Genomic DNA, 23,753 nt, shown 5'->3' with positions numbered 1-23,753 from the left:
CCTGGGGGCAAAGCTGAGGAGGCTGTGGGGGCCCACTGCAGGTGGAGATCTGTGTAGGGTTCATGGATCTGGCACAAAGGGAAGTGCTGAGACTGGAGGGCACAAGGTTTGCACTCCCTAGTACATGGGGAGGGAGAGATGTGGCTGGAAAGCCCTATTGCTGGGGCTGGAGTGCTCTGGGTTGGGAATATGTGTGAAAGGGGGGAGTTTGTGGGGCTGGAGGTGCACCTGTGCAAGGGGAGGTGTGAGGCTGTAGGGCTGGGGATGCACAGCTACTGTGCTGTGTAGGGTCAGGGATGACACGGAGCTGTGGTGCCTGATGTCAGGAATGCACGTGTATGGAAGTGGGCAGGGATTGACATGTAGCAGGGCAGCATGGGGCCAGATACCTGAGGCTGGGGATGTGCCTGTACAGGGGGGAAACGATGCTACTGTGGCTCTGGGAACTTGTGTATGGGCAATGTGGGAAGGCAGGGATGCACTGAGATGTTTTTGGGGGCAGTGGAGGTGTAGTGCACAGGATATGGGAGCGTGACAGGGCTGCATGTGGGAGGTGTGGAGTATGTGTGCAGAGGGGGAGGGATGGGGCTGGGGATCATTTAGTGCACGTGGCATGAGGTGTGAATGCCCTCAGATGGATGTAGTGGAAGAGGTTTGGCTGGGTATGTGGGGGACTGGATTTAGCCAATGCTGCCATTGAGGTGGTAGGGAAGGAGCTGGAAGGGATGGTGGGGGGCAGGATGCCCAGGGCTTCACTGGATTTGGGGTGGAAGCACGGAAGGGATGAGTTTACACCAAGTGGGAGTAGAGAAAGAAGAGAAGTCTGGGAGTTGGTGCGAGGACTGCTGGCTGGGTCACACAGGAGTGTTTGTGGATGGGATGGGATGGGAAAGGGGCAGTGAGTACCACTGCTGGGTCTGGGAGTGCAACAGAGAGTGCAGTTGTGTGCCCATTAGGGTTTTATGTGTCCTTGCAGAGCAGTGGAGGTACTGAGGGGCTGGATGTCCTGCTGGTACCTGCAGAACATGGGCTGGGGGAGGATGGGATGTCCAGTTGCTTGCTGGGTCAGTAACGCTGCCAGTGGGAATGAGAGGGTGGTAGGGATCTGCTGGGTGTGGGAATGCCAGGAAGGAGGTGATAATGGGTCAGGGAGGGGTTGGGGAGGGAGCAGTCTGTGGGGAGAGGGAGGCTGTCAGGGTCGCTGCCAGGTCTGAACAGAGGGAATGTTGTGGGGAATGCAGAGCAAGGCTGAGGCTGTCGGTGGGGTTGGAGGGTCACTGGTCTGTGTGTGTGGAGACCTTTGTTACCCTACATGTGGGGCAGGGAGGGTGTAACATGACAGTGATGTGTTTGCAGAGATGGGGCTGCCAGTGCTCCTGCTGGATCTGTAAGTACTGAAGGGGAGGTGAAGGAGGATCCCTGTAGTGGAGGGACTGGATGAACAAGGGTGACCTGGAGAGGTGGGCTCATGGAGAGATGGGGCTGCTTGTGTCTCCTGTGCCCAGAGGGACGTGTTCCCCCTTCCTTTGGCATCCTGGGGTGCTGTGGGGTTGTGGGCTGCTGCTGCTGCACGTGTCCTGGGTGGAGGGGGAAGTCCTGGAGAGCCTCTGGGGCAGAGTTTGGAGCTGCTGCAGTTGGGTCTGGTAGTGGGAAAGGTGTTTAGAGAGATCAGGAATTGGAGCTGGGATAGATAATTGATTGCTCACCTCAAGTGCTGGCTGAGGAGATGGTGACTCACTGATGGTGAATTTGGGGCTACCATGGCCACCACCAGTTCTGAGAATGTGCTGGGGGCAGCTGGAGGTTATGGGAGAGGCAACAAAGATATGGCAGCTTTGAAATGCACCAGTGGGAAAGTTTGCCAGCATTTCTGTCCCAGCCGTGGGAGTCGTGCTAAGGAGGTGTCACAGCTGCGGGTGGGAGGAGTATCACAAGGCATGTTCCTGTGCAAGAGTGAGTTTGGAAAGTGTGTGGAGCCAAGCTTGGTCAGGAGAGGAGAAGCCATGGCCTGAAGGTGCTGCTGCCTGTGGTCAGGTTCCTTCTCTGGAGCAGAAGTTCTTGCTGCTCCGGGGATCCCTGGAAAAGCAAAGTGATGAGCTGAGTGTACTGGTACCTGGTCCTGCCTCTGCTTCCGCATTTCAGGAATAATTGAGATCAAGTCTGGCACTGCCAGTGTAACCAAGCTTAGGGGGCACTTAGTAACAGTGCTGCAAACTGTTTGAATTTCAATTCTAGGTCGAATAGGTTTCCTTGTACAAGCTTTCTCCAAATTTGAGAGCACCTTAGTCTGGAAATGGTACTGTGCAATATTGACCCGTGTCCCCCAGCAGCACAAATGTAGCTGCTGCACCTCTGTAGTTTGTATCTCAATCCAAACAGAAATGCTCTGTAAAGTGATTAAAGGAGGCAACAGAGAGGGTTTGGGAGAACTGAGTTATGGGGTGAAAAAGGGGCTCACCTAAGCTTGGGCAGAGCTGTCCTTTGACAGGGTTAGTACAGATGTTGAGGAAGATGCTTGTGGAAGAGATGAGTTGTTGGGCAGCGTTGCCCCCGAGCTCAGCTGCCTCTGCCGCAGGTGCTGCAGTGTTTCTAGGACTGGGAGGGAAAGATGAAGAGATGGTGAAAATGTCACTTTTTCCTTTTGGTGCTTAAGGATTGGAAGTGCATAGAGCTCAGTTATCCCTCTCTTGCTTTGAGTTTGCTTACTGAAAGTGGGGAAAAGCATTTTTTTTCCCCTCTATGAATGGAGAAAAGTACAAGTTTTACAATCTTTTGTTTGTTGTATTTTTGTTGGGGTTTTTCTTTGGAGGAGAAGGGAGATATACTGTTTTCAGTGATGTGATGTGGTATTTTTAGTATTACCTCTCTTAAAATGATCCCTGTATTTCTTTCTTTGAAAAGGTTTGTAAAAAGACATCTTAATACTCAGTTGACATCTCCCTGCTTTTTTCAGAATTGTTTCCTTTTGCTCCTAAAATAAGTTACTGCACAAACCCAGCTCTGGATGAATGAGTTGAATTTTGCCATGGTTTTGCATAAGTAGAATTAATTAAATTCCAATTGTAGCATCTTTATTGTCAGTGTGTTATCTCAGAGTCAAACCAGTGGGGTTTGAGTTAGCAGGGTTGTCAGCTGAGGGACATAATCTTTGTGTTCCAAACTGAATGGATTTACTCTGACGTAGCTGAGGCTCTGTGGTATCGCTCTGAAGAGCGTGTCATCGCTGCTCACGTGTTTTCTCAGTTGCAGAAGAAAATGATGGCTCTCCCAGCTGTGTTAGATCTTTGTTCCAGCTGTTACATCCCATTAGGAGAGCTGCATTCAAGATTTTCATTACTTTTCTGCTGTTGTTTCTTTGCATTTGCAGTAGCTGTGGTTGATGGGAGCTTCTGTGGCTGCAAAAGGGAGGCAAAAGGATTTGCAAAGCGGGTTTTGAGATGTGTTTGATGCCGTGAAATGCTTCTGAATACTCTGTGGGGGGTGGAGGAGAGGGTGAACTTACAGCGAGAAAATCGGGGTTTTCCTCTTAAACTACACCATATTATGCTGCTCAAATTTGTGGAAAGCTTGTAAGAGAAAACCTATTCAATATGCTGTAGGCTTCACACATGTTTTTTCTCCTAAAATTTAAGTAAAATATCTGAAAACCAGTGTTGGAGTATGTAATTAAGGTATTGGGTTACAAAACAAAGTATCTTGGTGTGGTTTCTAGGAGTTCAAATTGTTGCCGTTGTTTTTTTTTTTTTAAGCAGAGGTGAAAAGGGAAAAGTTCCCTGTTATGTGCCACTTGGTTTTGCACTTAAATTCCACGTGGTTTGATAGAGGTGGAGGCAGAGCTGGTGCTTTGGGTTATCTCCTCTGGATTTTCTTGTGTATGTTGGGTTTTTTTATGCTGGGGAGCTGTCCAGTGAAGACAGACCAGTGTCTACTTTGTTTGCTCTGAATTTAGCTGATGCAGCTTGGCAGTGGGGTGGGGGGTTATAGACATGGAGAACATGTTGTATTTTACCTCTTAACACATCCAGTGAGGGAGTTTGGTTCCCAGTGCATTTATGTGGGTGCAGTTCATGGGGGTGATGAGGAGGGGAGTCATGGTTTATGCCCCCAAAATCTGATTTTTCGATTACATTGCTCTAAAAAACAGACAGATAGAAGCTACTACACTGAGGGCACCTGGGCATATTTCAGCAGCACAGATTTAGATTATCTGCTGCTAAAACTAGAACTTCAGTAACTGGATAATTAACTTTTTTGGATCTAGAAGTAGGTTTTCCAATGCTCTTTCCTTCAGTTTTCAGTCTTGAGCCTATGTTTGGATATACTGTGGTTTTATTTTTGTATTTTTTGCTGAAATTTGCTGACAGTGAGGAAATAAAGTTTGAAAGTTGGTCTTTGGCTTCTTATTGCTTGACTACTTTTTTGAAGATTATTTTTATGCAACCACAGAATCCCAGAATATCTCACATTGGAAGGGACTCATAAGGATTATTGAGTCCAACTTCCTGCTCCTTGCAGGACTAAATACTAATTTTATAGACATATATACATAATATAGATCATGTTAATATATTGAAATTAATATTAATAATACAACTGTGCATTTCTATTGAAAGGCAGGTTCTGATCTGGTGAGTACATTATAACTGGAGGGGAAAATTACAGATCTTGCAAAATGTTTTGCCAAGATAGAACTGGCTCCAAACCTGCTCCAATGTCCCTGCACAGCCTCCTGTAAAGGAAAACTTCACTTAATTATAGCAAATTTCTTGGGAGAATGCAAACAGCAGGCCAATATTTTCATTAGGAATTACCACAAGGGAGAGAATTGACTTGGCATTGGCCAAATTTGTATTTATTTCTAATTAAATGTCGAATTTACCTCATATTTTTTTTCATTTCTGTTCCTTTTATTTTTTTTTTAGTTATTTCACTCTTACCACTCTACAATAACAATCTCTATCAAAGTGTTAGATTTTGATGATCAGTTTAAAAGAGCTGATTCCCTCTGCTGGTGCTGAATGACTTTGTAACGAGTATCTATCCCAGGCCCATAACATTTGTTATAACAACTGTACTTCTTTATGTCCTAATAGCCTTAAATGTTGATGGTTTTAAACTAATTAACTTCTTGCTGGCCACTGATAAAGAGAGTGAACATGTTTTTTTGCTTGACATTTATGAGGTTACTGGGAGAAGACTCTGAGCAGCAATAGCAAGAAGATGCTTTTGCCTGACTGGTAACTACATTAATAGGACTGTTTTTCCAACTTAAGTGCACTCAAGTAAGGCATCTATACTTATTAAATAACCCATTGTGTGTGCTCCTGGCTGTTTTTGTGGATGCTGGATGGAAGCAGTGTGTTGTCTCCCTGAAACAGTTATCCTGGAGTGACTGCTGGGTATAGATACACGTGTAGTTAATGTGTGGCAGGGCTGTGTGATGTGCTGGAGCACAAGGAATCTGTGATAGAGCCTGTAATTAAAATGCCAAGGAGCTCTACCTAATAATTTGCTGGTTAAAATAAAATTTTTTAAAATCTCTTTTACAGCAGCCATGAGGGGGAATGCTGAGCTATTTATGACCCGTGTACACATTGCATGGGTGGTGACTCATTAATTTTTCTCACTATATTTGTTACAGAACTGTAGTTACTTCCTTTGAGAAACCTGGCATGAAACTAAAAGCTCTTCTGCTCTGTGCTTACTCGCTCGTTAAATTTTCACTGATTCATATGAACTTTGGGCCAGGAAGGAGGAGGTGATGGGAGTGAGTTTGACAAAAGGAAATCAGCTGTTCCTGAGACTGAATGAATTTAAGGAAAATAAGGTAGTTCCCACACCCCCTCACAGTGCTTTTGGATGATGTAAGCACTGGCCAGCTTGTTTGGTGGAGGAATTATCCTGACTTCTGCAAAAATAACTAAAATTTAGTAGCTTCAAAAAGTTTCTTTTCCCCAGAACCCAAAACCTCGCCTGAAGGGGAGTTTAATGCACCATCCTTGTTGTGTTTGATTTGGTTTTCCTTGTGGGCAGGTAGGTTCATCTGCAGATGATGGTGAGCAGGGTTGAGGGCTGCATGACTTTCCACCCAAATACTCAGCTCTGCCTGGGTTCTCTTTGCCCATTGTTTCGGTGCTGGACTTCTTTGGGATCTGTTTTCTCTCCCGGAGTTTATTCTCATGGTCAGGGAAGCTGAGAATATGGGAGCTGCAGGGGTGTTCCTACAGCTCTCTGGTGAGCTGTTTTGAGACCAAATGGTCTTAATTTAGCTCTGCTGTTGCCACAGCTCTACCAATTATGGAGCACAGTTCCCATTCAGGGAGATAGAGCAGCTTGAAAACTTGTGAGAGAGGTATTTTCTCAGTTCCCTGTTTGCAGGGGAAGGAAGAGAGTTGTAACTGGCTGGATGAGATATTCCTGTGTCCTTCCACCTCTTCCCGGTCCTGGACAACAGATAGTGTTTAAAGTCTTGTGGTCTAAGGAACAACAAGAGACTGGAAACCAAAGCTCCGAGGCTGTTTGTGATCTGGCACTGACTTGCTGTGTGACATTGGAATAATTATTTCATTGGGAGGCTTCAGCATCTGAATTTTTAAACTGATATTTGAAGAATATTGAGATAAGTTCAGTATGCACAGATTAAACTTTTTTTTGGGCACCATTTACCTTCAGAAAAAAGCCCAAGACTGAATTAAACACCAGGAGAGAGTGTGTTACGTGTTTGTCAGCATTCCCTTTCATGTGTCTGACTTCTGCTATTGTAGTGATTTTTTTTTTTAAATTAAACTGGAGAGAGAAGAGGAATGCTAAACTGTTCAAATAAAAGTCTATAGCCTTTATTTGATGAATCACCTGGCATTACATTTAATGCATTTTTGTGCTGTGTATATCTCCAATTGATTTTAAATTAAGTTTGATTTTAAATACAGGTATGGATACAGACCTGAAACTTTTTTCCAACAGTTTTATCACCGAGGACACTCTGTCTTGAAGGGTTAATTGCTCCATCTTCTCATCCCTCTGACAGCTGCAGGTTTAAACATTTTTTTTTTAGCTTTTAATCAGTCTTATGACTTGGCATTGTCTCTTTGGAGGCAAATGTCAAAGCTGTGGGAAAACTGAATCCTTTTCAGGGTTTTTTTTTGTTACCTTTTGAACCCCCTTTCTAACACATATAATTGTTTCTTGATACACTTGTGAAATATTTCCATGCTTCAACTACACTTAGTAGTTGCTTCTTTGCCACGTGTTCTTAAAAAGCACTTGTAGGAAGAAGTCCTTTATAGCATTTATCAGTTGCTAGTCACATCAGTACCCTGTTCTGGAGGTTGAAAAGATCACGTGCAGATCTAGGAAAAAACCTTTGAAAAGGTTTTCCCCCAAGTTTTTCTTTTTACCTATTTGTCAAACTTGTATCTGTTGAGTCGTGACACCTTTAAAATGGTTCAGTAAGTTTGCAGGGATCTTCGTAGCCTGAAGAGCATCTAAAAGTGACCACGCAAAATTTCTTCTCTGTGTCAATTATATAAATTTAATTTTCGAAGGATAAAGCAGTCTTCTGTTTGCCTAATAACTATAGGATTTCATAACTCCTCCAGAGGGGTGATATCCTCCTGTAATTATGAGTATGCAAGTCTCCACATTTCTCTGTCCCTGGAGTGCAGAGGAAACTGGTGTTGCACTTGTAACAAATATTACACAAACACCAACTCCGAGATGGTTCTGGTCATGCAGAGTTCACATTCTAAATACAGACAGGGTATGTATTTAGACAGGGTTGCTCTGATCTTCCTTTTAGCTGTAGAAAGAATTAAAACACAAGCAACTTGCCCAGAGTCACACAAGAGGCCAGTGTTGGAGAGCTGAGAATCAAGCCCATAATCTGAGTATTATCCTTATCTTCACTGCGAGACTAAGAAGGGAAATTCTAGAACGAAATTCTTATTCTCTAAATGTACCTGCAGGCGGGAGTTGGCCGGGAGTTTGAATTCATCCAGTGATGTGAGAACCAGCCTGCTCAGCTTCAAGATAAACCAAGAAGAGATTAGGTTAAAGGACAAACAAAAGAGCATCCCCCCCTTCTCCAAAGCTGGGGCTCCACAATAGCCATTGTGTTCCTTCAATAGGCACGGGCTGCTTTTCCATAATTACTTTTTAAAGTAAATCACAGCTTATCATCATGTAGGGATGTAATATCTTCATAAGCCAACTCTGCAGAATTGTAATCATTCAGTATCATTTTATGGAATTAAAAATCATGTTTGGGGTTTCAGGCATCTCTTTTTTGTGTGTGTGTTGTTGTTACTGTGTAAAGTTAGTATGAGACTTGAAGCAGTGCCTTGGCTGCCAAAGCAAAAGGTGTCCAGTTCTCCCTCCGGAGGCCTTCAGAGGGATTTTCCTCTCTCAGGTCGGGGAAACTGGGGTACTTGGAGATCATATGAAATAAAGATCCCAATTACCTGGCAACTAAGGCTTCACTATGTGTTTTGTAAGGAAAAGAAGAATTTTTTTGCTGTAGAGTCCAACTTAAGTTGCACCCCAGGAACTCAATCCCTAAAGTTTAGTATAAAATATTGTTTCCTCGTCAGACCAGTACTTAATATACCTCTTTTATCCAGGAGGTATATCTAAGAAATAGGTAAAGTGGCTCATAGTTTTAAGAAGCCTGTAGATTTCATCTGGGGAAAGATACTATATGATGTGTTCTTGTTATCAAGAGATACACGAGACACCTTTTTTTTTTGCTCTTTGTAAACTACAGTCAGTTCAACAAAATGAGATTTTTTGTTTTCTAGGTTGAAAAATGACATTTGATCTGTTACATACTGATAAAGAGGCATTTTCTGCATATTAAGGGATTGTTTTGTTAATTTGAATTTACATTAAGAAATTGAAAACTGTTCTAAGTGCACGATGTTAATTGGCTGTTGCCAGGTAAAGCTGCCTGTTGCTACTCCCTCATTTTTGCTCCATTTGCTCCCTGAGGTGCAGTTCTTTAGTGTATGATTTGAAACAAAGTCATATGGGTCAAAACCAAACACTTCTGAAAGTAAACCTGGTAGAACTGTTGGGCAGTAATTTATGTCCCTTACTGGTGTTGAGCCACGGGACTGTAACCTCTAAGTGCAGATCAATTTTTTTAATCTGAATTTTTGCAAAAATATTGTTCTTCTGCTGGTTTTTTTCATTCCAGATGGCCGCACAGATCCAATTTTGGATGACGTAGGTGATGCCTTCAAACTTATGGGGGTTAACCTGCACGAGCTGGAAGATTACATCCACAATATCGAACCTGTCACTTTTGCACATCAAATCCCTTCGTTTCCCGTCAGCAAGAACAATGTCCTGCAGTTTCCCCAGCCGGGAAGTAAGGATGCAGAGGAGAGGAAGGAGTACATCCCTGATTACCTGCCACCCATTGTCTCCTCTCAAGAAGGTGCGAAATTAATCCTTTGCTTTAAGTTTTGGGCCCTGTGTTTGTGTATTTCTGTGCATCCTCAAGCAGTGGCCCGGGAAGGACCCACGGGGTGTTTCACGCGCACGGTTGCAAAGCAGGTGGCGGTGCTGTGGCAAGTTCCTGTTCCACTCTTTTACTTTCCTTCAAGATTACCTCGTGTCAAAAATTCACCGTGATAATACCTGTTTCTATAATGCATTTAAATTTTTTCAGGTGACAGTAGAAATGAATGCTTTGCTTTACCTTTTCTTTGTCAGCCTCCCTCTCACACAAGCTGCAAGAGCTTCTGTGATTTGGTAAAGGTAGAAGAAGGAAGGCTGGTGAGACTGGCAGAGCATTCTCTGCTCCTGACAGCTATTTGTTCTTCCTTGGAACAAATTTCAGCAAAAAACTCCAAACCAAACAAATAGGAAAAGCCTCATTTTCCCGTTAAATTCATCTTTAAATACGGAAGTAGGAGTTGTTTAGAAGCACTGTACTTGCTCTTAATTCTCTTTGCTAACATTGATTAGGGTTTCATCATCACTATTCCAGCTGCTTCTTCCCTTTCTTTCACACAGAAGCAAAGCTTGAGGAAACAGTGAAACCAACTATACATATGCTTTGAGTTGCAGTTTGCCTGAGAATTTTAACTGTGGCAGTGGAAAAAGCAAAAAAGTTTTCTCTATTATTCAGCTACATGACATTTGATTGCTAATAAGATAAAGCTTTAAGAAACATGACCTAGTCTAACTTCCCCTTTGAACAGTGAACAGCACGCAACTGTACTTTGTATGGAAATAAATATATGTAAGATTGTGGACTTCGTAGAAAAAAATTCCAAAAGAATATAATATGTTTTCCAAAAGAGTGTAAAGAACAAGTCCAAACTGCTTAAGGTATTTAATTTATAATTTTGTGGGGACAGAATGGATATCATGCTCTATTATGCATATTATTCTTTTTTAAGAACTAAGGTCTCAAAGTCTGCACATTGAAATAGGCGTAAAAACTCTGCCCAAAGTAAAGATGAACATAAGTGACTACACCTTATTGGGTAAGGAAATCCACTGCTGTGCTGCTACAGGGATTGCATGGGGCAGCATTCCAAGGATTTATCGAGCTGCAGGAAGTGTATGTTCAGGCTTTCAAGTATCCTATTCAGCTGGATGGATGCAGTTGCTGTGTGCTCCAGTTAGACTAAGTGGAATTGTAGTCAGGAACAGGTATCTGAGGTATAAAGGCTGTCAAGTGCAGTGGGTTTAGTGAACAAATTTACTCATTCCAGTAACAACATGAGGACTTACTCAGGCTGGTGAGTATTTCTGAGGCTCTGTAGAACCTTACTTTTCTGTTTCCTTTAGCTATGTTTTATAGATCAATAGTCTTTCAGTGTCTCTTGTCTTAATACAACCCAGGAAGTGGAACTGCTGTTCAAAACATAAATGTTTTCTTAAATTGTGAAGGAGGTCCTAAAGGCTCCCCCATGTGAAGTTTGTTCAGCGGGTTGTTTTAAAATCTAACTGTGAACTTTCTTAAACCAGGAAGAGGCAAACAAAATATAAATATCATATATGTAGACAACATTTATAAGAGAGGAGTACAGAGGAAGAAGGCATTGAGAAGTGAATAGGGATTTTAGTACCCTATTCTGGCTTCTTTCTTTAGCCTGATTTTTCGGGAGATAAACAAACACCATTCTGTCAGAGAAATCAGGCATCTTTGAAATGTAACAAGTTGCCCAGCGGTGTTCCAGTTGGGGTTGTTGTTTCTTTTTTTCATACTTTCAAATACGCAAGAAAAGTCAAATCTAGCAAGGCTCAAAGCAGCTGCAGAAAAATATCTGAACATGGGGAGGGAGAGATGAGTGTTCCAGACTCAGCCTGGCAATACACTACACACAAAGAGAGGCTAAAAATTGAAATGGGGACATGCTTTTTTTTTTTTTTTTTGTATATGTAACTTTTTATACTCTTTCTCTTGCAAGTTAGATCCAGGAGTTAGATTTTAGCAGTCCTTATAAATAATGTATGAATCCTTTTAACACCTGAAGCAAGAAGATATTATTTCCAAAGTTGGATGAGAACCAGGAAAACTTCTGATGCCTAAGGCTAGTGTATCAGAGGACCTATAGACACAACTTCAAAAAATGAATACAATATTTTTTTAAATGAAAAGTTAAAGCAAGCATTAAATACAAGTGCTGAATGCAGATTTGTTGTAGTCGATTTAAAATACTCATTTTAATTTTGAATTAAGTGTTTTCTGAGAATGCTTTTTGTATTTTGTGTCCTACTGTTTGTTTTTGAAAGGAGTGAGATGGATCAAGAAACTCTGTTGTATATGTTTTATTCTATGTTATTCCAAGTAAAATTTTGAAGAAAAACTTACTTTTGCAGGTTAAAGGAATGCATTTGAAAAATAAGAATTGCAGCAGCTGTTTAAATACTTTGCAATACTTCATAGAGTAGGAAGGAAACCATGCTGCTGCTCATATTGTGCAGTCCATAACATTTGAGTTGCTTTGAGTAGGCAATAATTAGCAATGAAGGAAGGCTATACACGTTAGGGTGTGTAAAGTAAATCATGCAATCACTCAAAGGAATTATCAGGAAGACTTGTTATGTCCCATTTTGTATTGAAGCCTGGAGCTCAGCTCGTGTTTTGGATATTAATTTATTGATAGGATTCAGAAATTACTAGTGCTGATATATTTTAGCAGCAATTCAACCATGACTTTAGTAAGAAAACGCTTTTTTTATATCTTGTTAATTTAAAAACCAAACCAAAGCAGTGTTCAGTCTGCACCACGGCCAGTAGGTGTTGCTGCCCTCCTTCCCAAAAGTCCTTTAGTTCTGCACATGTAACCAGCTTCTTATTTCCACTTACTCTGGAACTGGTGGTGGTTCAGAGTATTCAGAGCCAGCCCAGCAGCCCAAGCAATGCCTTAGTTATCTTTGCCAGAGAATCCATAAGAGCAAAAAGTCCTTCCAGTCTAAGAGGAGCTGTTTCCTTCACATGTACTCAGTCGTAAGAAATGCTGAAAGAGCATGGAATGATTCCTGAAGTTGTGGGAAAGGGAGGAAGGCAAATAAGTTTTCAAGATCTATAATTTCTGTCGGTCAGAAGTTCAGTTCAGTGGTACAAGTTCTGTTCCAAGAAGGCAGAAAATGTTCTTGCTTAAATATGGAGTGCAAGCACTAACCAAATGCTTGCACTGTGAGGATCTGCATATATAATTCTGTATATTATAAAACAATCTGACTCAGTATTGCCATGAAAAATGTTGGGGTTTTAGCAGTATTTTTACAAAGGACACTGAAGGGATAATTTTATGCCAATGTATCATGATGTTTGCTGTCTGCCTATTTTTAATTAGTCTCTTTTTGTTTTTTGAGTTAGTTTAGCACTGTTGTCACTAAAATGTCATGGTAAACTTGTAAGACAGATTAAAAAAGGAGAAAAAAATAAATTAGTTGCAAAACATGATGGTCATGCTTTATTTCTTGTGCTTTAATGCAAGGGAACATACATTTTGCAATAATAAATCAACTTCTTAGAATTTGTTGATTGCATTTGAAGCAAAACAGTACGTGCTGAAACTAGGCCAGCTGAGAAAGCCCAGATACTTTTCCATAGCTAATAATAATCACTATTACATTTTGTGATAATTTTGAGAGCCCTGAGTCCTGATGCCTTAAGAATATGTATCGTTTTGCATGATTAAAACAAAGAAAGAGGAGGTGTAAATCCTACCTGTGCCGTGGTGACCTTATTTTTAAGTTTCCTGGGATGAATTTCTGCCTATGCTTGCTGCCTCTTGTTATTACTTCATTTTAAATAATAATAATAATGATTTATATTTTTTAAAATAACCACGCTGTGTCAACTGCTCTCTTTTTCTGACTTTTTGGAGTCACAGGCAGCCCACCCCTACTTTTCTGACCGGGAGACTGAAGAAAACATCTTTGTTTTGTGCAATACTGATCATAGCCTGTGGTATTTGCATTAGAGCCTTATTTCTCTCTTACACTGTAATTGTGCTGCAGCACATTAGCAGGATTTGAGGGAGAAGGCACGAGACTCTCTTTGCACTAGTTTAGATATTTTGTGGGGAAAAGGGGTAGCTGTTAGAGAGTCACACTTCCTCTTCAGTTCCAACTTCATTTTTCTCTGTCCTCTGCTTTCTACCACTTCATTCCCACTTCCTAGAGGTTCAGCTTCTTTCCCTTAAAGATGATCTGGAAACAAATGTCATTTTTACCAGGCATGAAATGTTGTTGTCTTTCATTCCTGGTAATGTGGGCTCAAGCACTGCCGTTGTATTTCTGATCATTGAGTCAGGACAAGTTCTTGGCACGGTTTACAAATTCAGATTTATTTGTAGCCTTTTCTGTCAGAGCATTTTATTTCCCTGTCAGATCAAAGCATAAAATTGCTGATCTTCTTACAGTCCTGCCTTTTCCCCTCTTCGCTCTTTATGTGATGTTAGGACCTGTTTCCTACAAAAACCTGATGCTTCCAGCCACCTGGAAGCGTGGAAACCCAGCTGTCAAATTACACATCATCTGAACACATCTCTAGTTTTTTCATGCTGAAAATCACATTCGAATTGATGAGAATTGGGGATGGTGGTGAAGCAAGGTGCTAATCAAAGCAACAGATTTTGTGTCTAGGGTGTACTAGTGCTAGAAGTGTAATTGTGTAAAGCCTTAAGCGTCAGGGTGACATAAAGCATTAGTGTCAAGCTCCAGTGGGAGATAGATCACATTTTAAAATTGCCACTGCCCCCTCAGTCTCGCAGTGCTTTCTGTGGCTGTGGTCCAGAACTGAATGTAGCAAGTCTTGGGTCTCAGACCAGCATCATTTCAACCTCTGATTTCCTCAAGGGTTTAACAAAGCTGATCCCCCTTTGTAAATCAGTGTGTGATGGGCTTTAGAAGGATCCTGGGATACCCACTTTCCAATTTCGGTAACCCAGGTCTCGCTGTTGTCATTTTTAAGCCTTTCTGCCTTTCCCCAGATCTAGTTGAACCCCACAGATCAACTCATCCTCGTTCCGGCAGCTGCACTGATGATTTAAAAGCAGCAATGATCTCTTCAACAGAGCTTTTCCAGTACACTTGGTTAGGAAACCACCCCTCCTCAACAAACAGGTACCTTGTAGTCACCAGTTTGGAGAGTTAAAGCCCTGCCAGACTGTGGGGGTTTTGCTCCTGGCTGCTCACTCTGCCTGGCTGCTGATATTCACAGGCATCCTTTAGCTGTCTTTGCAGTGTGCTCCGAGTTAGACTCTGATTGCTTTTGTGAGAATGAGCCTTCACATCTGCAGCAGCTCAGCAAGGGAGAGGCAACAGGAGAAACGGACAAAATGAGAAAAGCAGCCAAGCTTGAGATGCAGCCAGAAGAAAGGCATTGGGAAAGAGCCAATAGGAGAGGCAGGTTTCAAAGAAAAAAAGGAAAATAGGAGACAGGAACAAAAAAAAAAGTGCACAGAAAATGTGCCTGGTTTAAATCTTGCCATTAGACAGAAAAATAACTTTTCTCGAAGGCGTGCTGATAAAGCTGTAATTGGGAAGACAACTGTATCTTTACCTTTTCTGAAGTTGTATCATAATCAAAACCATAATTTCCAGTGAAATCCTGCAAGAAAGGATTTAATGAGGAAGTTTTTTTTTTTAAATGGGAAGTTAAATAGACTTTCACTGAAGAGCTTCATTTAATTTGCAGCACTTGGGGAAAAAAAAAATCAATGTAATGATGTGCAATAGTAAAACTTTATTCGTGGCAGAAACCAAATCACATAGCTGGGATCCAGAGACTACAGAAACAGAGGAGACACTATTTTATCTTCTCTAGGAGACTAGTACCTAACTTCTAATAATAATTCACGTCTTTGGGAAAAGAAACCCCTCAACTCTTGCTATTTTTTAAGAATCTTAATGGCAACTGAAAGGGGGGAATGGAGGAAATGGATTAAATGTGTTTGTTTTGATTTTTAGGGGAGGGCTTGTGATAGACTTTCATGGTTTTGTTTGTTGAGGTCTTTTCAAGAGTTGTATCCTTTAAAATAAATAAACCAGCTGGAACCTGGCTGTACCTGAAGAAGCAAATCAGAAAATAAGTTTTATAAAGATGCTGCCTCCGGTTTTTTGCAAGTAATAGCGAGGAGTTAGTAAAACTAACTATAAAAATTCAGCATTGTGAAAATGTATTGCTTTAGCTTCTTTAGCTATCTGGCTTTATTTGCTGCGTATAGCAAATGAAATGAAGGCAGCATGACTTGAAGGGGATATCATCCTTCTAAAACCTTCTCACAAAGATTTTTCTGGTTTTCAGACCTGTTTAGATAACTTACAAGTTGTTAGTGATTCTTAAGGATTCAAAAATAAAAACTGCAAAATGCAGAAGTTGACTGATAAAAGCCAGCCTTTTGCAGTAAATTATTTACATGGAATGGGAATGAAAGTCATGGATCCTTTCGCTGCATTGTGATGTGCAAATTGCAATTTTGGTTAGAATAAAACCGGAGGAGAAAATGGGACTTTGTGATAAAAGGATTCTATTGTCTTGTGTATTTTGAACAGAATTGCTGTCATGATTTTAATTTCCTACTGATCCTTTTTCAGCAAAACTTTTGTCACTTGTCTTGACTCGTCACGTCAGATCAGTTTTTTCCCTTTTCTGACAATGTGTGACTTTGTTTAGCGCCTGCGTCGCTTCCTGCACTGTCTGCTGCTCCTGTGCTTGAGGATTTTATTTCAGCTGGATCATCAGACACCTTTGTGCCTCTGAAAGCATAAGTTTCAAATTATCTGATACCTGGGTGTTACTCTTCTCAGGCCTCTCAGACTTTCCCTGACTGCCCTGAGTATTTTTGGGGACTTAAGGGAGGGAGGGGGAAATGGAAAGTCTGGCCGCTGCTTAAAGCAGGAATAAAGAGAAGCACAACTGGCCTATTTTAAGGGCTGACCTTGTAACTTCATTATTTTTCAGTGTTTTCTTCATGCTGGAGCCTTTCCTGTTACTCTTAATTCAGATGGTTTTATTTCTTTCTCTGACTTCTGCCACCACGGATTCTTTAACTTCATGAAAATGTCAGTGATTACTAACAATTCCTGGCACTTAAAAAACAAATTAAAATTATTTTAGCTACTGGGATCAAAGCCACAAATTTGATTGTTACCCTCCTGCACAGGAATTTGTGCCAAACTTTCAGAGAAATGTCTTATAATTCAAGCAGTCCTTAATTTTGTACTGTATTTGAGAGGATTATTTGGGAAGGACATGGAAATAGGACGTATTAGTTGAGACCTCTGATTTTGAGTCATGTGGCCTTAAGTTTCTCCATCAAGGCAAGCATCCTCCTGCTGCTGATTACCAGCTGTGACATTTTCATGGACACATGGAATGGTCCACACCTGGAATTCAGGAGCTGGCCCTCCAGGCTGTTGTTCCGAATAACGAAACTGCCCAGAGAAGAGTTATTTGCGGAGTAACTTTTTTCATTTCAACCCTTCTGAAGTGTCTGAAACGTTTCTTTCCTCCTGTGAAAAATATCCGTGCTTGGAGCTATTTTGGAATAGATATTTATGCATGGTGTTTATGTGCACATTTTCAAGTGTAGCTGAGCCTAACCTTGATCTCAGCATCAGAACAAGCCGTTGTCTAGACAAAGATCACGGGTGGATTACGGGACCCCGTATCTCTCTTGCGTTAATCAGGTGAATGACTCATTGCAAACTTCTGCAGACAAGCAATGCGGTAGAGTCTCCAGGTTAAAACCAAGGAATTCTGCCTTCTAATTTTTAAAATTATGACTAAGAAAGCTCATTTGAATTATTTGTCTTTTGCCACACACAGATAAGCACTATAACTTTGCTATACACCTCTTGACTACAGCATCTTCTTAGAATGGTTGAGGTTGGAAGGGACCTTAGAGATCATCTTCTTCCAGTCTTCACCTTTGGTACATGTTCCTGTTTTCTCCAACTGTCAGCTAAAGGGAATATTAGTGAGTGGGTAAGTCATTAGGAGGGGATAACTTATTTTTGTATGTAGGCAGTTTCATTTCATTCTGAAAGACTCTGAGAAGTGTAAGGTTGGGTGGATAACAGAGTTCAAATGAGAAGGCATTTGGAGACATGACCCCGGTTCATGTAGCCAGACGCTTGGATAATTAAAGTTCATCTTTAACTGTGTTTCTTTGGAATCTTTCATTTTTGTAATTGCACTCATTAGAAACATTAATGGTTTTCTGATGACTTGACAAGATGGTATTTTTATGTTTTTCTCTAGTTTGGATTCTGTTTCTTTGAACAGCTGTGTATGGTGTGACTGGGTAAAATGTAACCCTGTGTGCTTGTTGTGTATAAATGTGCATTGTTTGGGTCGGTTAAGCAAAACCTACCAGAGCATACCTGTGTTTTTGAGGAGCAATGTCAAACTTGAGCAGGGCTGGATCTGGCTTGCACTTAGCCCAAGGCTGGAAAACAGTGGGTCTTCAGGTGGTAATGCATTAAGTCACAAATTTCTCTGACTTGGTTTGAGATTAATGTTTCAATCATGGTTATAAGCAATGATGCCACGCTGCCAGGGGTGGTATTTTATATGGAGAGATAAATTGAAGTTCAGTTCTGTGTGTGTGTGTTTAAAGCAGGTCGATAACAACTTAAATGGCCTTTATTCTGGCCACTTTACAATCTGCAACATTAAGCTTAATTTATTTTCTTTGGTGAACTTGTTTGCCCTCTGCATTCGCACTGTTGATGTCTGCTGCTTTCCCATTCCAGAGTTGTGTTAAAGGAAGACTCTGTGTTTCACGTGTATTCCTACGGTTGGGATGGAGCATACTTTTCTTCAAACGTTATGAGCTCTTTTCCCTGAGGGGAGGAGGATGGTACTGATCCTGTGTGTCTGAGAGGTACAGCTTAACAGATTGGCCAAATAATCCATCCTGAATTGGAGAGTGAATAATTTTAATACCCCTTATCTCACATAGATTTTTGTGGATATTCATCTCAGCAAACGAACTTTGCATTTCTAAATATTTAGAGCAGCATGTTCGTTCAGGTACAGCATACTTGAATCTTAATATTCTCTGAGTTTCTCCATGTTTCTCCAGGTTTCTGTGCATGTGGGACTTTGGCTCCAGGCTTATTTAAACAAACATTTAGCGCTTGTGTGCGGACAACACTAATTACGTCTGACAGTCACAACTGGGAATAACATGGAGGAAATAATAGTTCTTGACCAATCGCTAAAACACAGGAAGTCCTGGTGCCATAGGAAGGGAGAGAAACTCACTTTTCATTTCCTTTCGAGTCCAGTGCGTTCAGATTAACTTTAAAGGGAGCTGAGGTGCAGCTCTGAGGATTTAGGCTTCAATTGTGTGGTGCCTTCGTGTGGAGCCCGGCTCAGCAGGTAGTGCGGCACCAGCCAGAGGAGCTCTCACAGCTCAGCTGCTGGGGATCCTATTGCAAATTAAATATGAAACAAGGATGCATTTGGTTTTGCATGGGAAACTTTTAACACAGTCATTCAAGGGGCTTTCTCGGTGTTCTGAGTATTTTAAATCACAATACAGATGGAGGTGGTAGCTCATCTCTGACCTTTCAGAAATAATGCATTTCTTTTGCTGTTTTAAAGAGAATTGGTGGATTTTTACCATTCTCATGTTGGATAGTTTTAATTTTCTGTATTACAGGCTTTACATTTTCAGTTCAGCAAAGTTTACTGTTATTCAGTTACCTTTTCTTGGGGGGTGTATAAAATATCCTACAAACAAATATTTTCAGTGTGCTCAAAACATGTTCATATATTCTCTGGGTTTTTTTAAGATAAAAGGTACAGTTAAAATCACATATCCTTGTCCAGGGAAGTTGAGTTGGGATGTCTGGAGGTTTTTTAAGGACCTTTAGAATTACAAGTGAAAATCTATTTAGATTTTAGTGAGATTTAGCCATCCAAATATCCTCCTGTAGCATGAGACCTTAACTTTTTTGGCCAGAGTCCTTAAAACTGTGATATAAAATCACACTGGTTGTGATGAGCTGGAAAAACAATGCTAAATTTTGTTGTCATGGTGTTGCTGTATAGCTCACACTTACAAACTAGAGCAATATTGCATATATTGCATATATTCACACAATTCAGTATTTTTTTAGGACTCTTGGGGAAAGTAAACTTTGTGTGAATTAGAAAGTGATAAGTATCTTAGTGCTGATGTTGCAGGTAACAAGCTTCCCTTAGATGAGCTGATTTTCACAGAGTACAGCTCATGTGTAGTATCTTTTTAAAATTTAAGGTGATTCAGGCTGAAACACTGAATTTGTTCAAAATCTCAGGGTAAAGTTCATTTTTACAATTTAAGGAGTTTTTCCTTCCTGTATATGTCCCTTCAGTGAGCTCACTGAGCTGAGCTCCTTGCAAGTATATTTGGTCTGTCTCTGGTGAGGTGAATTAGATCCCACACCATAATGTCACGCAGATGGGATGCTGGGGTACAGCTGTGGTCCTAAAAACTAGCCCTGCTGCCTGGTCAAAGGCAAAATGCCCCCACTGGGGCATTTTGGGAATGGAAAGTGAAGAATGTCAGATGAAATTGGAGGTTGAATTTTGGATTATCAATTATCCACATGTCCTGCGTGTGGGATATGTGTCCTGTGCCCTGCCGTGGCAGGCTAAGATTTTCCTGGGTCACAGGCTCAGCCAAGCAGGGTTGCTGCAGGACTCCTCACAGGAGACATCCAAAGCAATCCAATGAAGCAGGAAACAGTGCTGATGAGGAGGTGATATTTTTACGAGAAGCTCGGTCTGCTGTTGAGCCTGGCATATTTCAAATGAGATGAAAAATTAAGTCCTTGCCACTTGTGGTGATTAAAGCCCCGGTGGCTCACTTTTCAAGAGCGGCATGTTAGCCCTGCTGGCGTGGATCCAGTTGGGTTATAGAGTTCTGCCAACCTAAATGCCCTGAGCAGTTTCAAATTCGTGGAGGAGAAGCCGCTGGGCGCTGTTCTGTGCTGCCAAATAGTCGCCACGTCCTCCCACCATGGGTCCTGCATTTCAGCAGCAATGGAAGCGATGCTGAGCTGAGCCCAGGTCCCATTCCCTGAAAGCATCCAGCAAGCATAGCTTTTTGTCTTTTAAGGGTAAATCCACCAGTGCATATGTGTTTCCTAGGTTAGCATGAGACCTGTATGTGTGAATGATGGTAAATAAGTGCAGGGTTGTTATGCTCTCCCAGGACAGGGAGTAGAGCCCATCCTGGTATCACATCCGTGTTTGCAGAGGAGAGAGCCATGTTTGATCTGAAGGTGCTGCCAGCACACTGAAGAACCTGATACAAATAGAAATGTCGATTCTTTTTATCTAGATAGTTTTCCTCCTTTCCCATGCGTATGAGGGCTGCTTTTGTTCATAATACAGAGAATAATTTCCATGTGATGTTTTTAGCAGTCAAGGTATAGAAAAGGTTGTGGACTTTTGGAGTGGTTAAATGCAGAGAGCCAAGCAGAGAGACAATTGCTGTGAGAGAAAGGTGTTGGATGTGGGAAGGTGCTGCTGGCAGTGCCACCAGGAGAATGGATGTTAGGGTTAAATAACTTACAGTAGGATTTCTGTAAAATGGAATCATTCTTATCAGCCCTGGTGGAACGGCCAACGCTTGTGCTGCTCTCAGGCTCCAGCGTTACACATGTGCTTGTGCTGTGCAGTAGCTTCGGCCTTATCTAAATGGAAAACCCCTTCCAGCTTGAGAACAACTTAGCAACTTTTCAATATCAAAAAGAGCACATTATACACAACACATGTACAAGACTCAAAGGAACATGTATGCTGCCTAAAGTTTTTGGAGCCGGCCTGTGTGTGTGCTAATCTCCTGAGGGTTCATTGCTCCGAGCTTTTATCGGGAGCAAAGGGAGGCAGAGCCAGAGACTTCTGTGCACACTGCCTCTCCATCTGAAAGAACCAGCTCCTTTTTCCTTAGTTCAAGGCAGTGCTCCCAGAAGTGTGTGTACATCGTTCCTATCAATGCAGTCACAGGACTCTGACTTTCTTTTTAAGTGAAAATAAATGAAAATGTTTCCATTCCCTATTGTTAAGCAGCGGAGGAGGTTTCTGCTACAGTCTCATTGTCTTAGATCTGTTTCTTAGTGCAGCACATCTTTGCATTAAGCTGTTATTACCTTTTAATGTCATTTAGAAGAGATGAAATTTATTGGTAGTATCTCAGGGGAAAGATTCTAGATGCTGGTTTTCTGAGGAAAAGCTTAGTTGTGAATTAAAAACCTGGTTGCTTCTGCTTGTCACAAGCTGACTGCAGGTCAAACTCCTCGGAGTTACTGCAGCCTCTACATGTCCAGTTTTGCAGTTTCTTTGCTGCCTTAATTGGTGTAAGTTTTGCCCTCCCAGATGATCTTTTCTGAAAGGGCAGGGAGATGAGGGAACAGGCGATCTCCAGAGGGAGAGATCCCGGCAATAAGTCGTGTCCACTTAGTATCACATTAACAGGGAGAGAACACACCAGCGATCAGGTAACACCTAAACACTGTTCTCCAGAATTAGGTGACTTTGTTTCCTTACCTGCATTTAGTGTTCCAGCACCCCACAAAGGTCAGGGTTACTTTTTGAACAGCTGCATTAGTGCCATTCTTGCTCTGAATAGTCGTTCATTTCTTTCCGTAGCGTTAAAAAAGGAGCTGTAACCTTGTCATATTAATGAGCCAAAGCTTTGTTAAACCTGGAACCTCTCCTGGTCAGAGGTGGCATGGTACATGAGCATATTTAAGGCAACTCAATTTCTGTAAGAAACAGTGTGTGCAAGGAGAAGTCTTGCTTCCTCGTGCAAAGAGCTGGATTCCTAATTACAATGGAGTTGACAAAGAGTGACATTTGGCAAAAATCCAGAGCAATACTCAGCCTTGTTGCCTCCTGATGCAGAGTGAGACACCTGAGCTGTCCTGTCATCACACCTGCTGATGTAATATAAAGAAAGTTGTATAAATACAAATGGAGATTTTAAAGATTTTTTTTACTCCCTCCTTTACTTGAGAGCATATTATTGCTATGCTTAGCAAGGATTTAAATTTCTTTAGTGTTAGCTCTCTATATTGAGTTATATCACACCTACCTTCACTGTGCTGATGCAGTATCAAGGCTAAAACTATTATTCGGCAAACCCAAGTCACTTCTCTCCAGTTTTTATTTTGCCTTTCATGTATATGTCTCATTTACAGCATTCATAGCAAAATATGTGTTCTTTAAATAACAGCATGACCTGGTTACATATGGCAAAGGAAATAATACAAAGGAAAGATCTAGACTTTCCCTCATCTGAGTCCATATAGCATCTTATATTGCTATGTGTTATGTGGTTATAAAATGCATGGCACAAGTGGAATATTTAAGTTGTTTTATATATATAAAATATATAAATTAGTAGCAAATTTTTAAAGTTTAGCATCACTAAAAGTCTAGTATTAATATTTACTGCCTTTTAATTAAAACTAATTAAATATGTTCATTTCTAAGTTTACTTCAAATTGCTTCCTAGCTCTTCTCACTATCACTGTGTCTTTTCTCACCCAAAAAAACAAAACAAAAGAAGTCATATCCAGAGAGAGGGATTGCTTGCACATCACACACAGGCTCTAGAATGGAAACTTCAGGAGGGAAGCCGAGAGGAGCCAGGCGAGCACATGCAAGGAAAATTAAATGTTTCAGGACAATCTGAGCAGTGGGGATCAGATAACTACAGATACAGTGGTGTATCTCCTTGGAGGTTGGATTAGTAGTTACTCTGCAGTAATCTCTAGTAAAGAACAGGAGCTTAGTGTGTGATACACCTGGCACAGTTTGGAGCATGAGGTCCAGAGGTTTGCTGCTAGAAATCCTTGGGAGACAAAAAATGGAGAGACGCCACAGTGCAGCCACAAGGTGACTGCTACAGGTTCTGGAGTTTGGAGGAAATGGAAAATAACTAAAACACTGATCCACAGTGTTGAGTTGAACCAGAGCCATCAGGGCACACCAAACTGTTGACAATGTCAACTTGGACTTCTGAATTCAGAGGCTACTTTTTTTTTTTCAATTTTTCTTGCTGGATCACCTAAGGAAGAGCAGGAATCCCTGCTGAGAAGCAGAATACATCAGTCCAGGTGGACTGCCATGTTAAAGGACTATACCAGGCTGCCATCTGAGCAAGGATTTGGGATACCTGAACACCACTGTCAGTTTAAACTGGTTTGCAGGTGTCCTTTGTCCCTGCAAAACAAGGGATTTGGTCAGTGTTAGGAGTCTGTTAATGAGACAATTGTAC

General features: G+C 41.4%; 1 protein-coding gene across 1 annotated transcript in view; it reads left to right on the top strand.

Annotated features, from left to right (window-relative positions):
• The window catches only part of TAF3 (TATA-box binding protein associated factor 3), a 117,627-nt gene that overhangs the window by 1,652 nt on the left and 92,222 nt on the right, over positions 1–23,753 (top strand). Inside the window, exon 2 of the mRNA XM_027679575.1 lies at positions 9,194–9,436. Coding sequence (XP_027535376.1) covers positions 9,194–9,436 — 243 coding nt within the window. The remainder of the gene's footprint in view (positions 1–9,193; positions 9,437–23,753) is intronic.

The sequence above is a fragment of the Neopelma chrysocephalum genome, unplaced genomic scaffold (genome assembly GCF_003984885.1).
Source record: "Neopelma chrysocephalum unplaced genomic scaffold, ASM398488v2 Primary Assembly neopelma1_45, whole genome shotgun sequence".
Classification (NCBI taxonomy): Eukaryota; Metazoa; Chordata; class Aves; order Passeriformes; family Pipridae; genus Neopelma; species Neopelma chrysocephalum.
Note: the sequence above shows the minus strand (reverse complement) of the source record. Positions and strands in the feature narration are given on the sequence as shown.